Source organism: Lissotriton vulgaris, chromosome 6 (genome assembly GCF_964263255.1).
Source record: "Lissotriton vulgaris chromosome 6, aLisVul1.2, whole genome shotgun sequence".
Classification (NCBI taxonomy): domain Eukaryota; kingdom Metazoa; phylum Chordata; class Amphibia; order Caudata; family Salamandridae; genus Lissotriton; species Lissotriton vulgaris.
The window spans coordinates 95,230,507-95,245,532 of record NC_141694.1 but is presented as its reverse complement, the minus strand read 5'-3'; the positions used below and the strand labels follow the sequence as shown (position 1 = coordinate 95,245,532).

At 44.2% G+C, this 15,026-nt stretch overlaps 1 protein-coding gene across 2 annotated transcripts in view; it reads right to left on the bottom strand.

Annotated features, from left to right (window-relative positions):
• Window positions 1-15,026, bottom strand: part of LOC147706850 (exportin-5-like) — a 2,308,032-nt gene that overhangs the window by 941,931 nt on the left and 1,351,075 nt on the right. For both annotated transcript variants that reach the window (XM_086926017.1, XM_086926018.1), the window contains exon 24: window positions 5,379-5,476. In XM_086926017.1, coding sequence (XP_086782143.1) covers window positions 5,379-5,476 — 98 coding nt within the window. The remainder of the gene's footprint in view (window positions 1-5,378; window positions 5,477-15,026) is intronic.

The following is a 15,026-nucleotide window of genomic DNA, read 5'->3' as shown; positions in this document are numbered from 1 at the left end:
CTTACATGACCTCTTCTTAATGAGACAGGTGAGAGGGCAGTGCAGCCTTAATTTTTACTGTGAATGCAGCAAATTCTTCCACTTACAGTGCAATATCTCTACTCAAAAGGAAGAGGCAGGTCTCCCAGTGGACTACAATCTCACTCACTCATGCTTCACTGGAAACAGCAAAGTCTTCCTGGATTCTACTTTCAATAGTCTTCTTTGAGGCAGGTGAGAGTACAGTGCAATGTATATATTTTTTGAAACAATAGTAGGGCCCTAAGATTTTACTTGCACTATCAAATAACGTCTAAGTAGTCAATTTACTGGAGATGATGCTACATAAAAGCTGTCTGTAATAGAGAATTATTTTGTGAAGTTGTTACTTGAGCTTCCTAACACTACTTCTCTGTTACAAATGCAGTTAGATATTGCTTTTGACAGTATAGCCGAAACATTTACAGAACAGCCAATATTATTGTGGATCGAAATTTGGACGTGCCCGGTGCATAATGCATATATGCCGCAAAGAAGCAACTGGAGGATAGTCAAACTGAACATATTCCAGGGTTCTCCTATGATTTTTTATGACTGGAAAACTTACGCTGATCAGACCTTTTATTGATTCCAGCAGCTTACCAAGATCGTACTGCCATATATAAAAGACGTTTTTCAAACAAGACAGGAGTATAACCCATAGACCAAGTCAGGACTGGGTCGATAAGGTGCAATTGGAAAACAATGTCCTGAAAGGTAAAAGTCAATAGACAATTATTCATAGCATGCACATAGCATTACTTGGGTGGACAAGAAGGAGATAACTCATTTTTGTCAAAAGGTACTTATTCAGCTTTATGTGGAAACATTCATTTCAAGGTCGGATACAGTTAGAAAAACAGCACTGCATCGAAAGTAATGACAACCACATGGGACTTGGTGCAACAAACGTGAATAAATAGTGCAGGTGGCGACGCAAGTGAAAGGAAACAGCGTAGTCGGCGCACTGTGCAAGTGGTGCAAGCTATTTACAGTGGGTGGCTAGAACGGCGCATGTGACATTGTGATATCACAGTGGGCACAGTTAATTTTGATTCAGGTCTCAAGCCACTAAGGAAGAGTGCGCCTGTTAGTCAGGCTGTTGGGTCGACGGCGTTTCGATCCAGAGAAATTAGGATCATCATCAGGACTAGGTGTCTGAATTAGGAAAGTGCTTAGAAGGATCCCAGAGATTATGAGTCCTAAAGATTAAGTAGAATGGGTTGGTTAGAGGTAACTTGGTATAAGGCAGCTTGGTGAGTCACCGGTAAGTTGGTGTCATCGCTAATGGGCCAGGCGGTAATTCATGTCTTTTGTAGGTGGGCCGTGCTCGTTGCCGCAGAAACAGTGTTCTTTGGCCCTGTGGATTGGCCTTGCTCCGTTAATTAACTGGTGGCCGGATCTGCATTGCAGCCAGCCGAAAGTGATTGATCACGCTGTCGGTCGGCGCTCAATGAATCAGCGCGACCGTCCGTATGCCATTGGAGTCAGGTTAGCCGAAACATTTACAGAACAGCCAATATTATTGTGGATCGAAATTTGGACGTGCCCGGTGCATAATGCATATATGCCGCAAAGGAGCAACTGGAGGATAGTCAAACTGAACATATTCCAGGGTTCTCCTATGATTTTTTATGACTGGAAAACTTCCGCTGATCAGACTTTTTATTGATTCTAGCAGCTTATCAAGATCGTACTGCCATATATAAAAGAAGAACATCGCTGGTGGGTTAGGTGTCAAGTGCTTTGCAAGAATGATCAGCTATGCTGTAGCCAAATTCTGATAATTAATGGTGATAGGATATTAAAAAAATTCCTAAGATGGATGAGTTCTAAGGAAGAAAGGCATCTATTTGATACTGGCAGGTTGCACTAATGTTATGCACACAATCCAATGAAAGCATTCCAACTGTCACAACCCTACCAGAGACCACATGCACAGGAATACACATTAGAAGAAGCGGGGAATGGGATTAAAGAGAAAACCTAGACTTAGGACTACACCACTCGTCACTTTGGCTGGTCGTAGAGGTCTGCTAGATGTTCTGGATCTCTACAAGACAAAGGGATATCTTAAGCAACTTATGATTGTGAATAGATTTATCTGAGCACCCTTTCTGTTTAGCCTACTCTCTGTAGTTCGATAGTGAACCGTTCATTTCTGAATATACAGTATACGAGAAATAAGTATCTTAAATATACATGTGTACTTGTATGTCTTCTTATGTTTTGATAACTACCTCACACTTCGTCACTATACACCCTCTTGCATAAGTTAAGTTTTTGTTTCTACTTGACTTTTGTAGAACTGCAAAATACCCAATACTGTTGACATCCTGTAGTTTCCTAATCTTACCAATTGTATGTGCTCACTAGAAGTGTAATACCTTGTACAGGAAATTCATTAATTCATAGGCATTAATCCACTCTAAGAGTTGTTCTTGTTTGTTTGCAGGGTAATCTTAGTAGGATATAAAACCCCAATTTCAACATTAAAGAAAAATGTCCTACATAATAATTCTAAATGTGTTTTTATCACAATATGACTTTCATGATGCTTCTCCGTAATACAGTTGTCCATTCCAATGAATCTTTCGGAAAGTGATGGGTCTTTGCAAGCATAGCGAAATCCATGAAGTGGGGGCCTGGCTAGAGTCATTTTGTGATATACACTAAGGGGTAGCTGTTCCTCAAGAAAAAAAGGGGAATGCAACCTATTCTGGTATGCACATAGGAGTAAGAGTTGTCTATCTCTAATGGAATTGGGATGTCTAGAGTGAGGGGGAATTCCTCCTTTTGGATGTAGTGCCCTCACACACCCTTGCAAGTGTCATGCTACATCATCGGGCGTTGCTCCTCGTGGGGGTTCTGCTGCTGTCCCCCACGGGTCCTGTGAGAGAGCTCTTTATCGGAGATCTTTTAAGGAGACACCGCAGTTGTGCATGCAGGTGTGTGGGCCGGGGAGAGTGAGTGAATGGGCGATTTAAAATTACCAAGCGGTACCCGGAACCTAGTTTTATTCGGATGTCCGGATGATAAGGTTAAAAAAATGGGTCAGATGAGGAGCTCCTCTTGCAAACAAATGTGTAGGGAGGGATAAATGTACTCCTGTTGCTCTCAGTATCCGTGTGGGTGTGTGGAAAGGAATGAGGTCAACATGTTTCGCGCATCGTGATGGTCCATAAGGGATCTAGGGGCGCTTCGTCAGGAACAAAAGTTGAAAACAATATATATAGAGGAGAGAGTGATCAGGGAAAAACAGGAACCCTTTATACCTGTGTTACCTATAATCAGGTATTGATGCGTCTCAGCGCTAGTAGGAATGTGTACTCCATGTTCCTTAGCCCAACCCCCAGATTAGAAGTGGAGGGCCTCATCGGCGCTCACTGTGGCTATTTGTGAGAGTATAGTCGCTCATCCCCTTTAGTGCCTGGTACCTGCCCGTCCGTCAGAGAATCGCCGGTGTAGAGTCATTTTGTAACACAATTGCCTAGCAAACCACAAAGGGTGTTACACCTGACAATCCAAGATGACTTTCATTTGTCTAGAACTTACAAAAGTGTGTAGTCTTCGTGGAATCGTAGGTTGTTACCAGGGTGCTGCAATTTAGCGCATCCTCTGTGCCCGCACAGTCCAGACGGCTCCTGCACTCAGTGATGACCACCAGCATTCCCTTCTCTGAAGGGAACCTAGCACAAGTGGATTTGGAGTACCATCTCCACACACATGAGCTACTAAGCGGTAATCAGTACTTACAGCCCAGCATCCTGGCAGTTACTTTACCAGTTACCTAGCTTACAAAATGTTGGGGTGTAAAATGGGGAAATACTTAAGAAAGATATCCAGGTACTCTTGGGCAACTTGATAACCAAGGTAATTGCGATTTTCTTTAAAAAAAAAAAAGCAAGAGAGTAAAGGAAAATAAACTGTGTGAGCAAACCAAAGGAAAGTATGTCAACTAAAAAGAGGAAATCTGTTCAGACACTACCAAAATAAAGTAAAGTGGAATTCACCTTAACTTCAGACACCTAATTAAGTGGGGACAATAATGGCTTAGAAATCATAAAATCTAAAGAAGTTCATTTAAATCCCACATCTGCAACTTGTACACTAGTCACTGCCAGCATGCTGCCTTCCCTGACCACAAACTTCCAACTCTGCATTAATGGTCTTATTGAGTCCTGGCCACCCCTTGATGCAGGCTTCACCAATGTGGTCGAAGATCGCCTTTGTGTTCTCCACTGTGTTCCTGATTTCCCAGCAGTCCTCACCTCCTCTCCTGTATGAGGCCATTCCTGCACCTCATGCAGGGTGTTTCAGAAGTGGAAACATTTGTTATATATGACTTGATGACTAGCTAGATGCAGTACCGTGCATTTTATGCCTATCACCTTTACCTTTTGATTTGATGCTTGAAAGATCTGGGAATATTCTTATCACTTGCCCTTCAAAGTATGGGGCTCTTCTGGCTGGTGTGTTTTCAGACCATGGCTCTGTTTCCATCATTGAACATTCTGCCTATAATTTTCTTAGTATACCCCTGAGTGGCATACTCGGGGCCACCGCCCAGTGTGCTCTTTTAACGGGCAGGAAGTTTGATAGTCCCTACGACTGCAGGACCTCTGGGATCCATGGCTCCAGGAACATCTTCTGGAGGGGACTTCTGTTCATTCACGGAAACCCAGACGGTGGAGATTGTTTGTTTGGTCCTCCCTTCAGTCCTGCTCTCCAGTTACTATGCCTTCCCAGTACAAAGTTTGGCCATCATTTTGAATTCTGCTACTTCCTTCAGCAAATGCTCTACGGTTTCTTTAATTTCCAGACTCTCATATTTACCTTGGTGAGGTATACTCAGTTTAAGTTGATTTTATTTTTGCTAGGTTGCTCCTAAACGCTGAAATCTAAAGGGAAGTAAGAGGCAAATTGACAAGATCAGATGGAGAAGTGCACCATAAGTTTGTGACAGAGGAGAGATGAGTATCTTTTGAGATGGCTAGTAGTTGTGGGTGAGAGTATAGTGAGGAGTTGCAGTCCTGAGAGCAAGACAATATGTTATTTGTGAGGGTAGGGTTGAGGTAATTTAGGAAATGTTTTGTGCAAGTCAACCTGTTCTGTAGTTGATTTATCTTTTCCATTTACAAAGGAGTGCACATATTTTGGCTTCTAAAGCCTCTATATTGGAACTGATCTGGCTGCAGATGAGGATTGGCGAAGGTAAGCGTCAATGAGAATCAAATGTTGATCTTCATAAATAATTTTACATAGGCATTTTTTGTTTCAATGCAGAGATTTGATTTCTCGCCATTGTCATTTTGTTCTGGGAGCCCATCGCTTAAAGAAAGCACAATCTTATGTCTTACCGCATGAAGGGAGGAGAAGAAGTACTGTAGAACTGGAGCCAAAACATTTTCATAATACTCTGGAGGACAGGAACTTGCCATGGGCTTAATAAAACAACGTGTAGAAGTTAAGGAATACGCAACACAACAAGTTGGCTGCAGGTAAAGCAACAACATAATAACAAGGCTATTTAGTCACCATTATTCTATATACATCCGCAGATAATCAAAGGTTAGAAGTCAAAAGAGTTGGTCATTTGAATTAGTGTGAGAATCCCCAGTGTGAGAAAAAGGATACAAACTGTGTCAAGTTTGACAAAGAGAACAAAAGTCAATTTGTTGCCCTGTCATGCACCTCCAGTATGCCCTACCCTTCAAATATTAATACAACATGATTATTTAAAGTACGTACACCTTACTCCAAGTATTCTACCTTATCATCCCTACTACAAGGAAGATGTGTTGCAAACCTTGGTGTCAAGCAATGCTTACACCATATATCTTAGCTCCTCTCCTACACAAAAGAAGCCTGGATAAAATGCAAGCTTTTACTGCCCAATATTAGTTATCCTCCATTCATTTACCCCGCTAACTAGCCACATTTGACTATTCATTCACCACTTATCTTCCACCATGCACTGAGGATCGGCCATTCATTTATTTTACTACTGCTTCACCCATCTACCCTTTATCCATTTATCCACCAATTTTCAAATTACTCATTTACCACTTGTCCACCCATAAATCCATCCCTTCACCCACCCCTTTCAAAAGCCAACCCTTTTATTTATACAAATAAGTACAGTAATACTCACTCCGTTCCTCATTTCCCTCATTCATACACTCACCAATAAACATACTCAACTCATCTATACTCAGTACACAATCTCCCATCTATCAGTCACTAACCCGTCTACACAAAAGCACACACGCTCACTTGCACAGAAGTAAAAGCTACTCACATTTACAATCATCTTTTTGGAGGACAGTCTATCTGTTGAATATTGCATGCGCCAGACTGGTTTCAGAAGCTTTTCATGTCTCTCCTACGCTGGGAGCACAAAGTCCAATTCACAGCCAGAAATAGTGTAGTGGTGATATCACCAGAGCCAAACAGCGCCCACCCTGGTGCACTGACATCAGATCCCTGAACATTTTGTACAAGCTCTTAGAGAAAGATAAAAGGAACCTTTATAAATGGTATCCTATGGCCATCCTTCAGAATGGGTGGTGAACAGAATCAGTGAGGAATCTGTAGGTAGTGTATCCATCACAAAGATTATTACCAATGGTAAGTAACTTTTTCTTCAGATGAATACTTCTACCTGCAGATTCCTCATCTATTGACATATTTCACTAACACCTGATCCAAGCGGGGGTCCAAAGGAGTGGTCAACAATAAAATCCTGGAGTACTGATGGTGGTCATCACTTCTCACGACTAAATCTATGAGAAGAAGTCAGAGGGCTGCTGGACTTGTCAACCCTTCCCTTTGTCTCTGTATAGGCACAGCAGTTGATGGACCAGTTGAGAGGGCTAGTGCTGCTAAAAGATGAAAGAAGCAGCTTTTTTAAAAGAGCCAAAGCTTCCAAAAATGGGCCTGGGGTTGAGACTTGGGGACCAGGTAGTGGCCCTACCTATCCTAGGCAGTCAGCCATGTCCCTTCTCAGAACAAGCCCGTCTAATGGTATAGCCATGAGGCCCAGCGGTACATCTACAGAGAACAATGTGGATCTAGGCCAAGGGTTATAAAGGAACCCATGGCCCTAAACAAGGAATGCAGCGTGTCCGGCCCCGTTTTGATAATTAGATGCAAAGTATCGAGGCCATCCCTTACTAATTGAGCAAAGTTGTCCTTTAGATGGTACAGAAGACTTGGAAACAACAAGTTCGCCATCTACCATAAAGAATGTGTATATCTGGTGAGCGCGCACTTTACATTCATAGATCTAATGGAGAAGCTGACAGCCGAACTCAGGAAGAAGTCTTCCATAGCTTGTGTCATAGCAGTTCTGGCTCCTTTGCTTTCTGGCACTCTCTGGACCTCTCTTTGAACCGAATAGCTTTACTTCTATGATGTTCCTGTAGAGGAAAAGGTGCCAGTGACAATGATGGTGGCACCGGGGCAGCCATCAGTGTAGTAAGTGTCTCTGGCAGAGGACCTGGAGCTGGAAGGAATCCAGTCAGCGCCAGAGGCATTTCCTGAAGGGTAACCCTGTGGTCAAGGGGTGCAGAGGGCAGACCCACCAGCAGAAACCTGAATGGAGTTACACACTGACCCATGAGAACACAGCCTGTCTTAACACTGTCAACATGGCACTGAGAAATTGAGCCAGATGGCGTATGGTCCAACAAAAAAGCCACACTGTGTGCCAGAGTAGGCTGTGCCACCAAAGAAGGCGCCTTGGGCCGAGTGATGTCTACAAGCTCCAACAAAGTATCCACAGGAGGAATTGAGGTGACCTAACTCTTGACTTTGAAAGGCATCAAGGTGAGTAGTCATTGTGATTTCTCTTCTTCTCTTTGGACAATGATGATGGAGGAGAGGAACGAGAGCATGCCGCTTGTCACAGGCCATAAAACATTGGACCTTACAATCCTTGATGGCCCTGGGTTACAGGAGGCTGCTTCGACCAAAGCACTACAGACAGATCTCTTGGGGGTCACAAATGGGCGCTGCAAGTGCAACAGGGTTTAAAGCCTTATTTATTTGGAAAGGGCATCCCTACAGGATGCACAGAAGAAATGTGAAACAAAGCTGAAAAACACACCAAATTTGCATTGAGGGGAGGAGAAAAAAGGCGCCAGTGTGCTGGGGTGGGCGATATATTTCTCAGGTGAAATCAGTCCTGCATAGTTTCCATGGTTGAGGTCGGAGCCCCCTTTAGGGTAGGAGAGCTATAAAAAGTTTCCGGAGCCAGTCTGGTGCCTGTCGATATTTAACAATTGAGAATCCTGCAGGTAGAAGTATCCATCAGAACACTACGAGTCAGAATTGGACACATAGTGAAGGAGATGGTGTAAAGAACTTGCAACAATGATTCAGAGATAGCCCACAGTTTGCCAATACTGTAGGAACATACAAAAAATATTTGTCTGAACTTAACACAACCATGTATATGTGTCATCCAGAAGATAGCATTGCATTATACACCAGTTGTGTTTATTTGAGAAAAGCTTGCATTACTGCTGTCTACACTACAGCAGTGTCCTCTGTAATTGAACGTTGCCTCACTGCAATCCACACTATACTGGTACTCTCTTACAGAGTGAAGCTTGCATTACTAGCTTTGTACATGAGTGAACCTGTGAATTGCTACTGGTTGTCCTAGATGTGCAGAAAAAGGTAGAGGGGGAAAGACAGACGAGGACTCAGAGAGGTATAAAGGTAATGCGTGTGCACACATTTATTTTATACTGTGCTGCCTCTGCATATATGTGCACAATTGTGATGCTGTACTTGGATGCAAGGTAGAATGGGCATGGCTGCAGTCAATCACAAAACTCTCCAAAGTGAGAAGCAAGTCTTACTTCTGTCTTTGCTGCACCTGTGCAGTTTCTGCAGGGAGAAGCCTGAAGAATATATAAAAAGACAACTTTTCCGGCTGCTACCTATGTTGAACTTCACTTGTGTGTAAAGGAATGTTGCAGAGCTGCAGCTGTTCTGAAGGGGTTGGCGAACACAGAAATGAAGCTTCAATCAATCAATCAGGGGGTTTATAAAGCGTGCTACTTACCCAGGAGGGTCTCAAAGCACAGGGGGGGGGGCAGCTCTGGTTCAGTCGAAGAGCAAGGTCTTAAGGTTCTTCCTGAAGGTGTGGAGGTTGGGGGAGCATCTGATGTTGACGTTGACAGGGAGCTTGTTCCAGGCTTTGGCTGCGATGTAGGAGAAAGCACTTCCGCCAGCTCTGGTTCTGGTGAATGCGGGGGATTTCTGCGAGGGCGAGGTCTGCAGAGCAAAGGTTCCTCTTGGGTACGTGGAAGGATACTCCCGCTTTGAGGTATTTGGGTCCGATGTTGTGGAGTGATTTGTAGGCGCAGGTGAGCAGTTTGAAAGTTACTCTCTTCTCGACGGGGAGCCAGTGGAGGTCACATAGGTGTTGGGTTCATGTCATGGTGTTCCGAGGACGAGTCTGGCTGCAGCGTTCTGGACAGTTTGAAGCTGGTGGAGGCGATGGAGTTGATCTGGCGGGTCATGGTGAGTGGTGGTGAAAGTGTTGAAGGTGAAGTGTACGCAGTGGTGGTCCGTGCAGGGGGCCTGTGAAGTATGGCTGAACTGGATCTTCGTCCCTCCTGCAATGATGGGGTTGAGGGTGTGTCCTGCTCTGTGGTGGGGGTGGTGATGAGCTGCTTCAGTCCATGGTTGGAGAGATTGGAGAGGAGGGTGATGGAGTCAGGATTTCTGCGGTTGTCAAGGTGGAAATGAATGTTTCCAAGTAGAATTTAGTCCATGGATGTGATGGGGTGGGGTGCGACAAGGTTGGCAATTGTGGTTGCGGACTGGGTGCGCGGACTGGGGGGTTGTAGGTGAGGGTGCCCAGTAGCACGGTCCTGGGTTGGCCTGGATCCGGAAGTGGAGGTGTTCTGTGCTGGAGTGGGGGTCGCTCATGTTGGAGGTGGAGAGTCGAAGGGAGGTCTTGTGAGCGATGAAGAGTCCTCCTCCAGGGCAGTGGGGGCGGTCCCTTCTCTGGATCTTGTACCCGTCGGGGATGGAGGTGGCGATGTCCGGGCCAGAGGTGGCGTTAGTCCAGGTTTTGGTGAGGAAGGCGACGTCAGGCGAGAGGGTGTCGAGCAGGTCCCAGATCTCTAAGGCGTGTCTGTGTAGAGAGTGTATGTTGAGAAGGATGCATGTCAGGGCTCCAGTGGTGCGGGCGTCCGGCAAATTTTCGGTGGTCTTGGGGGTGCAGTTGATGGTGAAGGATCTTCCGCGATGTCTGCAGGACTGTCCTTGGGTGGTGTTGGGTGTTGCTCTTTGGCAGTCGTGTCCTCTGGGGTTGAGTGCGTAGAGGGCGGCGTAGATGTATCAGCGGAGTTCCGGAGTTCCAGAGATCCAGGGTTCCTGGTGCCGGCCACGGTCGGCCCGCTGCGTTGCTTTTGTGTTCTACTTATGTTCTTTGTGTAAGTAAGCTCACTAGCGCCTGCCCTTGCACAATGACTATGTATGGTTTGTGTATTGTAATTGTATTTCTATAGCACTTACAACCCCTGACGAGGCGTCAAAGCGCTTTTTGATAAGTAGCACGCTACTCTGGAACCCAAAAGGATGAGTATAGGGATTATTAGTATAGTATTAATATAGGGAGGTACGAGTTAATTTGAGCAGGGGACATGTCAGCCTGTTAGTTGGATTGAATAGAGTAATGGAAGGATAGAAGAGGGAAGAAAACCAGAAGTGTTAATTTGGAGATCATAGGAGTATATTGAAGTCTGGGATGAATAAAGGAGATATGGAGGACGGAAGAGCCTGTAGAAAGGAATTAGGGAGAATGAGTCAGTAGAAAAAGGAGGCTTAGGAAGGGTCAAATGAGAGAACATGAGGACAAATGTAGTGGCGTTGTTTGTGAGATCATAGTAGTTAACTGATGTTTGGGGTGAGACGAGTGGAGAGCATACTCTCAGTCTTATGTTTTTACCTTACGCTGGATTAATTCCTATTTCTTTGCTCCCTCACTAGTACTGACTAAATATCTTTCTCAGCTTTTATTAAGCTTTTTGTCAGATACCTATTTTAAAGAACAATTATGTTCTAATGAGAATAGCACAACATGTAAGTTAGCTTAAACTTTCAAGCTTTTGGTTCCTTGGTTTCAAGGGCCAGTACACTGACATGAATGATTATGTTATTATGAATGGATTACCAGATGCTGTAATATGGCTTCCCCTTTGAAAACTGAAAATCAAAGCAAACGAGAAATAAAAACTTGCCTCTTTAATTAGCAACTCTAGCGGTGTGGAGTATCCGTGCACCAGGAAATTTGATCTTTAACTAAATAATCTCATAAAATGGGTGTTTTGGAATACAAATAACTACACACTGTACATGAAATTGCCATTTTCCTCAAGTGTTTAGAGTTTATTACTCTTTCAACAGATCTGGCACACACTTTCGAACTGTTACATCCTGTACACTGTTAACAAAATGGCAAAACAGTTTTGAGGCAAGATCAGTAACACCAGGGCAGACATTCAAGCTAACGAGATTCCACAGGCACTTTCAGAAACTATTATAAGGAAAAACTGAACATTTTTCTTTGGCCTAATTTGTAAGCGGTATTAACACATAGTAGATCTGGTTCCCTAGTCTAGTAGGATCCACTAACTTGTATAAAAAAATAACTTTCGCTCAGTGTACTGGCAGTGAAAGGCCACTAACATTTCAAAGATATCTGACTTGATTGTACACGTATAAAAGAGGTAACGGTGATGCCTATTTTAATAAAGACTTTTTTAGATCTGCTTTGCGATTCTCACTTAAGAGTCACTTATGAACCCGAGAAATTCAGTGAAATTCAAAACAATCTGTATGCCCAGTTAGTTAGCTTCCACAAGGGCATGGAGTCCGTGCTCTTTTCTATACCAGGAGATGGATAGGGATGTGACAATAATGATCTTATTAGATTAGTAGGCCACCACTTTTGGCATTGTGCCATCCTTCTCAGCTGTCTCATTGAATAGTACTAAAACAAAATACAGTGAGCAGCAGTAAGGAAGAAATCTAGTCTGTAGCTTTGTGGCCAGATCAACCCTAAACATTTTTTTTTTAAAAAGGCATCTACGCTAAGTTGATGCTACAAACTCCATGGTGAAGTCCTGAACTAATTAATGCAATTTTTTCTGATTTGATTTGATTTACCATTTTATAGAGAGCGTGAATGCCCATGGGCGTCTTGGCGCTATGACAGTAGAGATATTCTGGGCCGACCGCACAGTCTAGCATGCAGCAGTGAAGAGCCAAGTTTTCACTACTTTTCTAAAAGAAAGCAGGGATGGACTGTTTTTTATAGAGATTGGAAGCAGGCTCCATACCTTTGCTGTGTGTAGTAGGAAACTTCTGCCTCCCCATCTGGCTCGTCTAAATTTCGAAACCAAGATTAGTTTGGCTTGGCTGGATCTGAGAAGCCTGGTAGGTTCATACGGTTTCAAATGTGTTTTTAAAAACTGTGAGCCTGATCCATAAAGCGCCTTGTAAGCCAGGCACAGCGATTTGAACTGTACTCTTTTGGCAATCGGGAGCCAGTGCAGGGTTTTTAGTTTGTGGGCAATTGGCTCGTATTTGGGAATGTCAAGCACCAATCTTGCGGCTGCATTCTGCAAGCGTTGTAATTTTGATAGAGTTTGCACCTTTGCTCCAGCAAACAGGGCATTCCCACAGTCTATCCTTGACAAGGCCAGGGCAGTCACCACTGTTTTCCGAGCGTCTGCTGGAATATAGGGCAGTAATTTTTTGATCATTTTCAGAATGAACCAGACTGATGAAGCCAATTTACTGGCCTGAGCGTCAAATGAGAGTTTGATGTCTAGAGTCATACCCACATTTTTCACCTTTTCTGCTGGAGCTGGACAGTTGCCTTGGCTGTCAGGCCACCACTCCGGGTACCAGATGTTTGGATCACCCTGAAGCACCAGTACTTCGCTTTTATCCCCATTTAACTTCAGGCAGTTATTCAGCATCCAGTGTCTGACCTGCGTCATACAAGATCTGAATTTATCCGCCGTCTCTTTCGCATCATTGCTGATAGACACCACTATCTGGGTGTCATCAGCATTCCCTTATCATTCCAGCTAATGGGGCTACGTACAGATTAAAAAGGGTAGGGCTTAAAGACGACCCCTGGGGCACCCCACACGGTAAACTAAATGATTTGGAACTTGCCTCCCCCAGCTCTACTGAGAAAGTTCTGTTACACAAGTAGGAAGCAAGGAGAGCGCGTTCCGAGCTATGAACACCGATCTCGGCCAGACGGGTCAGGAGTGTCTCATGGCTGACCGTATCGAAGGCCGCCGATAGGTCCAATAGTACCAAGGCGGCCTTCCCTCCTTCATCCAGAACACTCCTGAGTTCTTCCACCGCCGTTAGCAGTGCCGTTTCTGTCCAATGTCCCTCTCGGAATCCAAATTGTGAGTGATCAAGTATGTTTCCCTTCGAGAGGAATAGTGACATCTGTTTATTCAGAAGTTTTTCCAAAATTTTCGCGGCAAAGGGTATCCTGGTAATGGGTCTGTAATTGCCCGGCTCTTCGCAGTCTAAATTTGATTTTTTTAAGAGTGGCATCACCGAGGTGGTTTTCCAGGCGTCTGGGAAAATCTCGGATTTTAGTATTTGTGAGAACAGTTTCTCCAGAAGAGAGCTTAGCAATTCCGGAAAGAGCTGCATCACCTTAGGCGGACAGGGGTCCGTTGGGCTGCCTGATCTGGTGGTCTTCAGGACCAATTAGCCAGAAATGACTTTGCACTCCTAGATATAGATTGTAAACTTGACAAAGTAGCACATAATACTCAGGCACGCACAGGCTTCCGTGTTACAATCTATTTGTTTAAAGACGTAGGGCCCTATTTAGAGTGTGGTGGACAGGGCACTCTGTCGCAAATGCGACGGAGCACCCTGCTCACCACACCTTTGGTCCGCCTGCCTTACCTAGTGACAGATGAACCTTTAGTATTCTGTCAATGAAGACCCTTTTGGCGCCATTGACAAAATAGTTCCTTTGACAGCCTGATGACGTAGGAACATCAAAGAAAGAACACTGCACCACTTACCCTATTTAGGGCGAACAGTATAATGCCTTTTTCGATCCGTCACTGCCAGGGAAAGTTCGGTAAGGAGGGACAGAATAAAAAAGGACTCCAACACTCTGGGAGAAAACTCCCCGGGCTTGGGGATCTTTAGTTATTTGTGTTTGGTAGCTTGGTTCTGAAAAACAGAAAAATAAAATGTTTGTTGAACAGCTGTCAAAACCAACAGTGGTAGTCCACCAAACATTTTGTACTATAGAAGGAACCACTGTGACAGCAGTTCCTTTCAATGTACAAAGATGACCAGTGACCAGCGCCCGTCACTAGATTTGACAGCAGATGGCAATGTCCACCCCTACCCTGATGGACAGAGTACCGTACGCCAAACTCTAAATCAGACCCATAGAGTGATATTTGCTCCTGACATTACGGGGAGAAAGCTTCATGATTATTACCCTTATAGAGCTCTTCTGACTTTGAAGCCAACACATTGTTCAAACCTCACCATAAGTATCAAACATAAAAGACAGAACATTCTCTGTTCTTGTCCCAAAGGAATGTAAGAATCTTTTAGCAAGCTTAGAGAAAAACAAGTAACTGGGAGAAGTTATACACGCTACTCAAGACGCACTCACTCACTTCTAGAATATGGAATTTACCAAAAGTCTCATGGCTATTATACTTTTGTACCACAAAACACCTGGGTTTCCAAGAGTGCTCCTAAAAAGATAAGCAGATAGCAGATATCTATGTACTAGGGTTGTGTGAGAACTGTTTTAGGGGCCGAAGAGCATCCAGTGGTTTCTGGACCTCACATGTATCAATTTAGGTTGTCCAGGTATCCCCATACTATTGTCAGACCTAGCTGAAATATACCCAAGGCAAGCTTCTTCTCTTGGGGATGCAGTTTAGCAATCCTCTTTCTCCAGCAGGGAG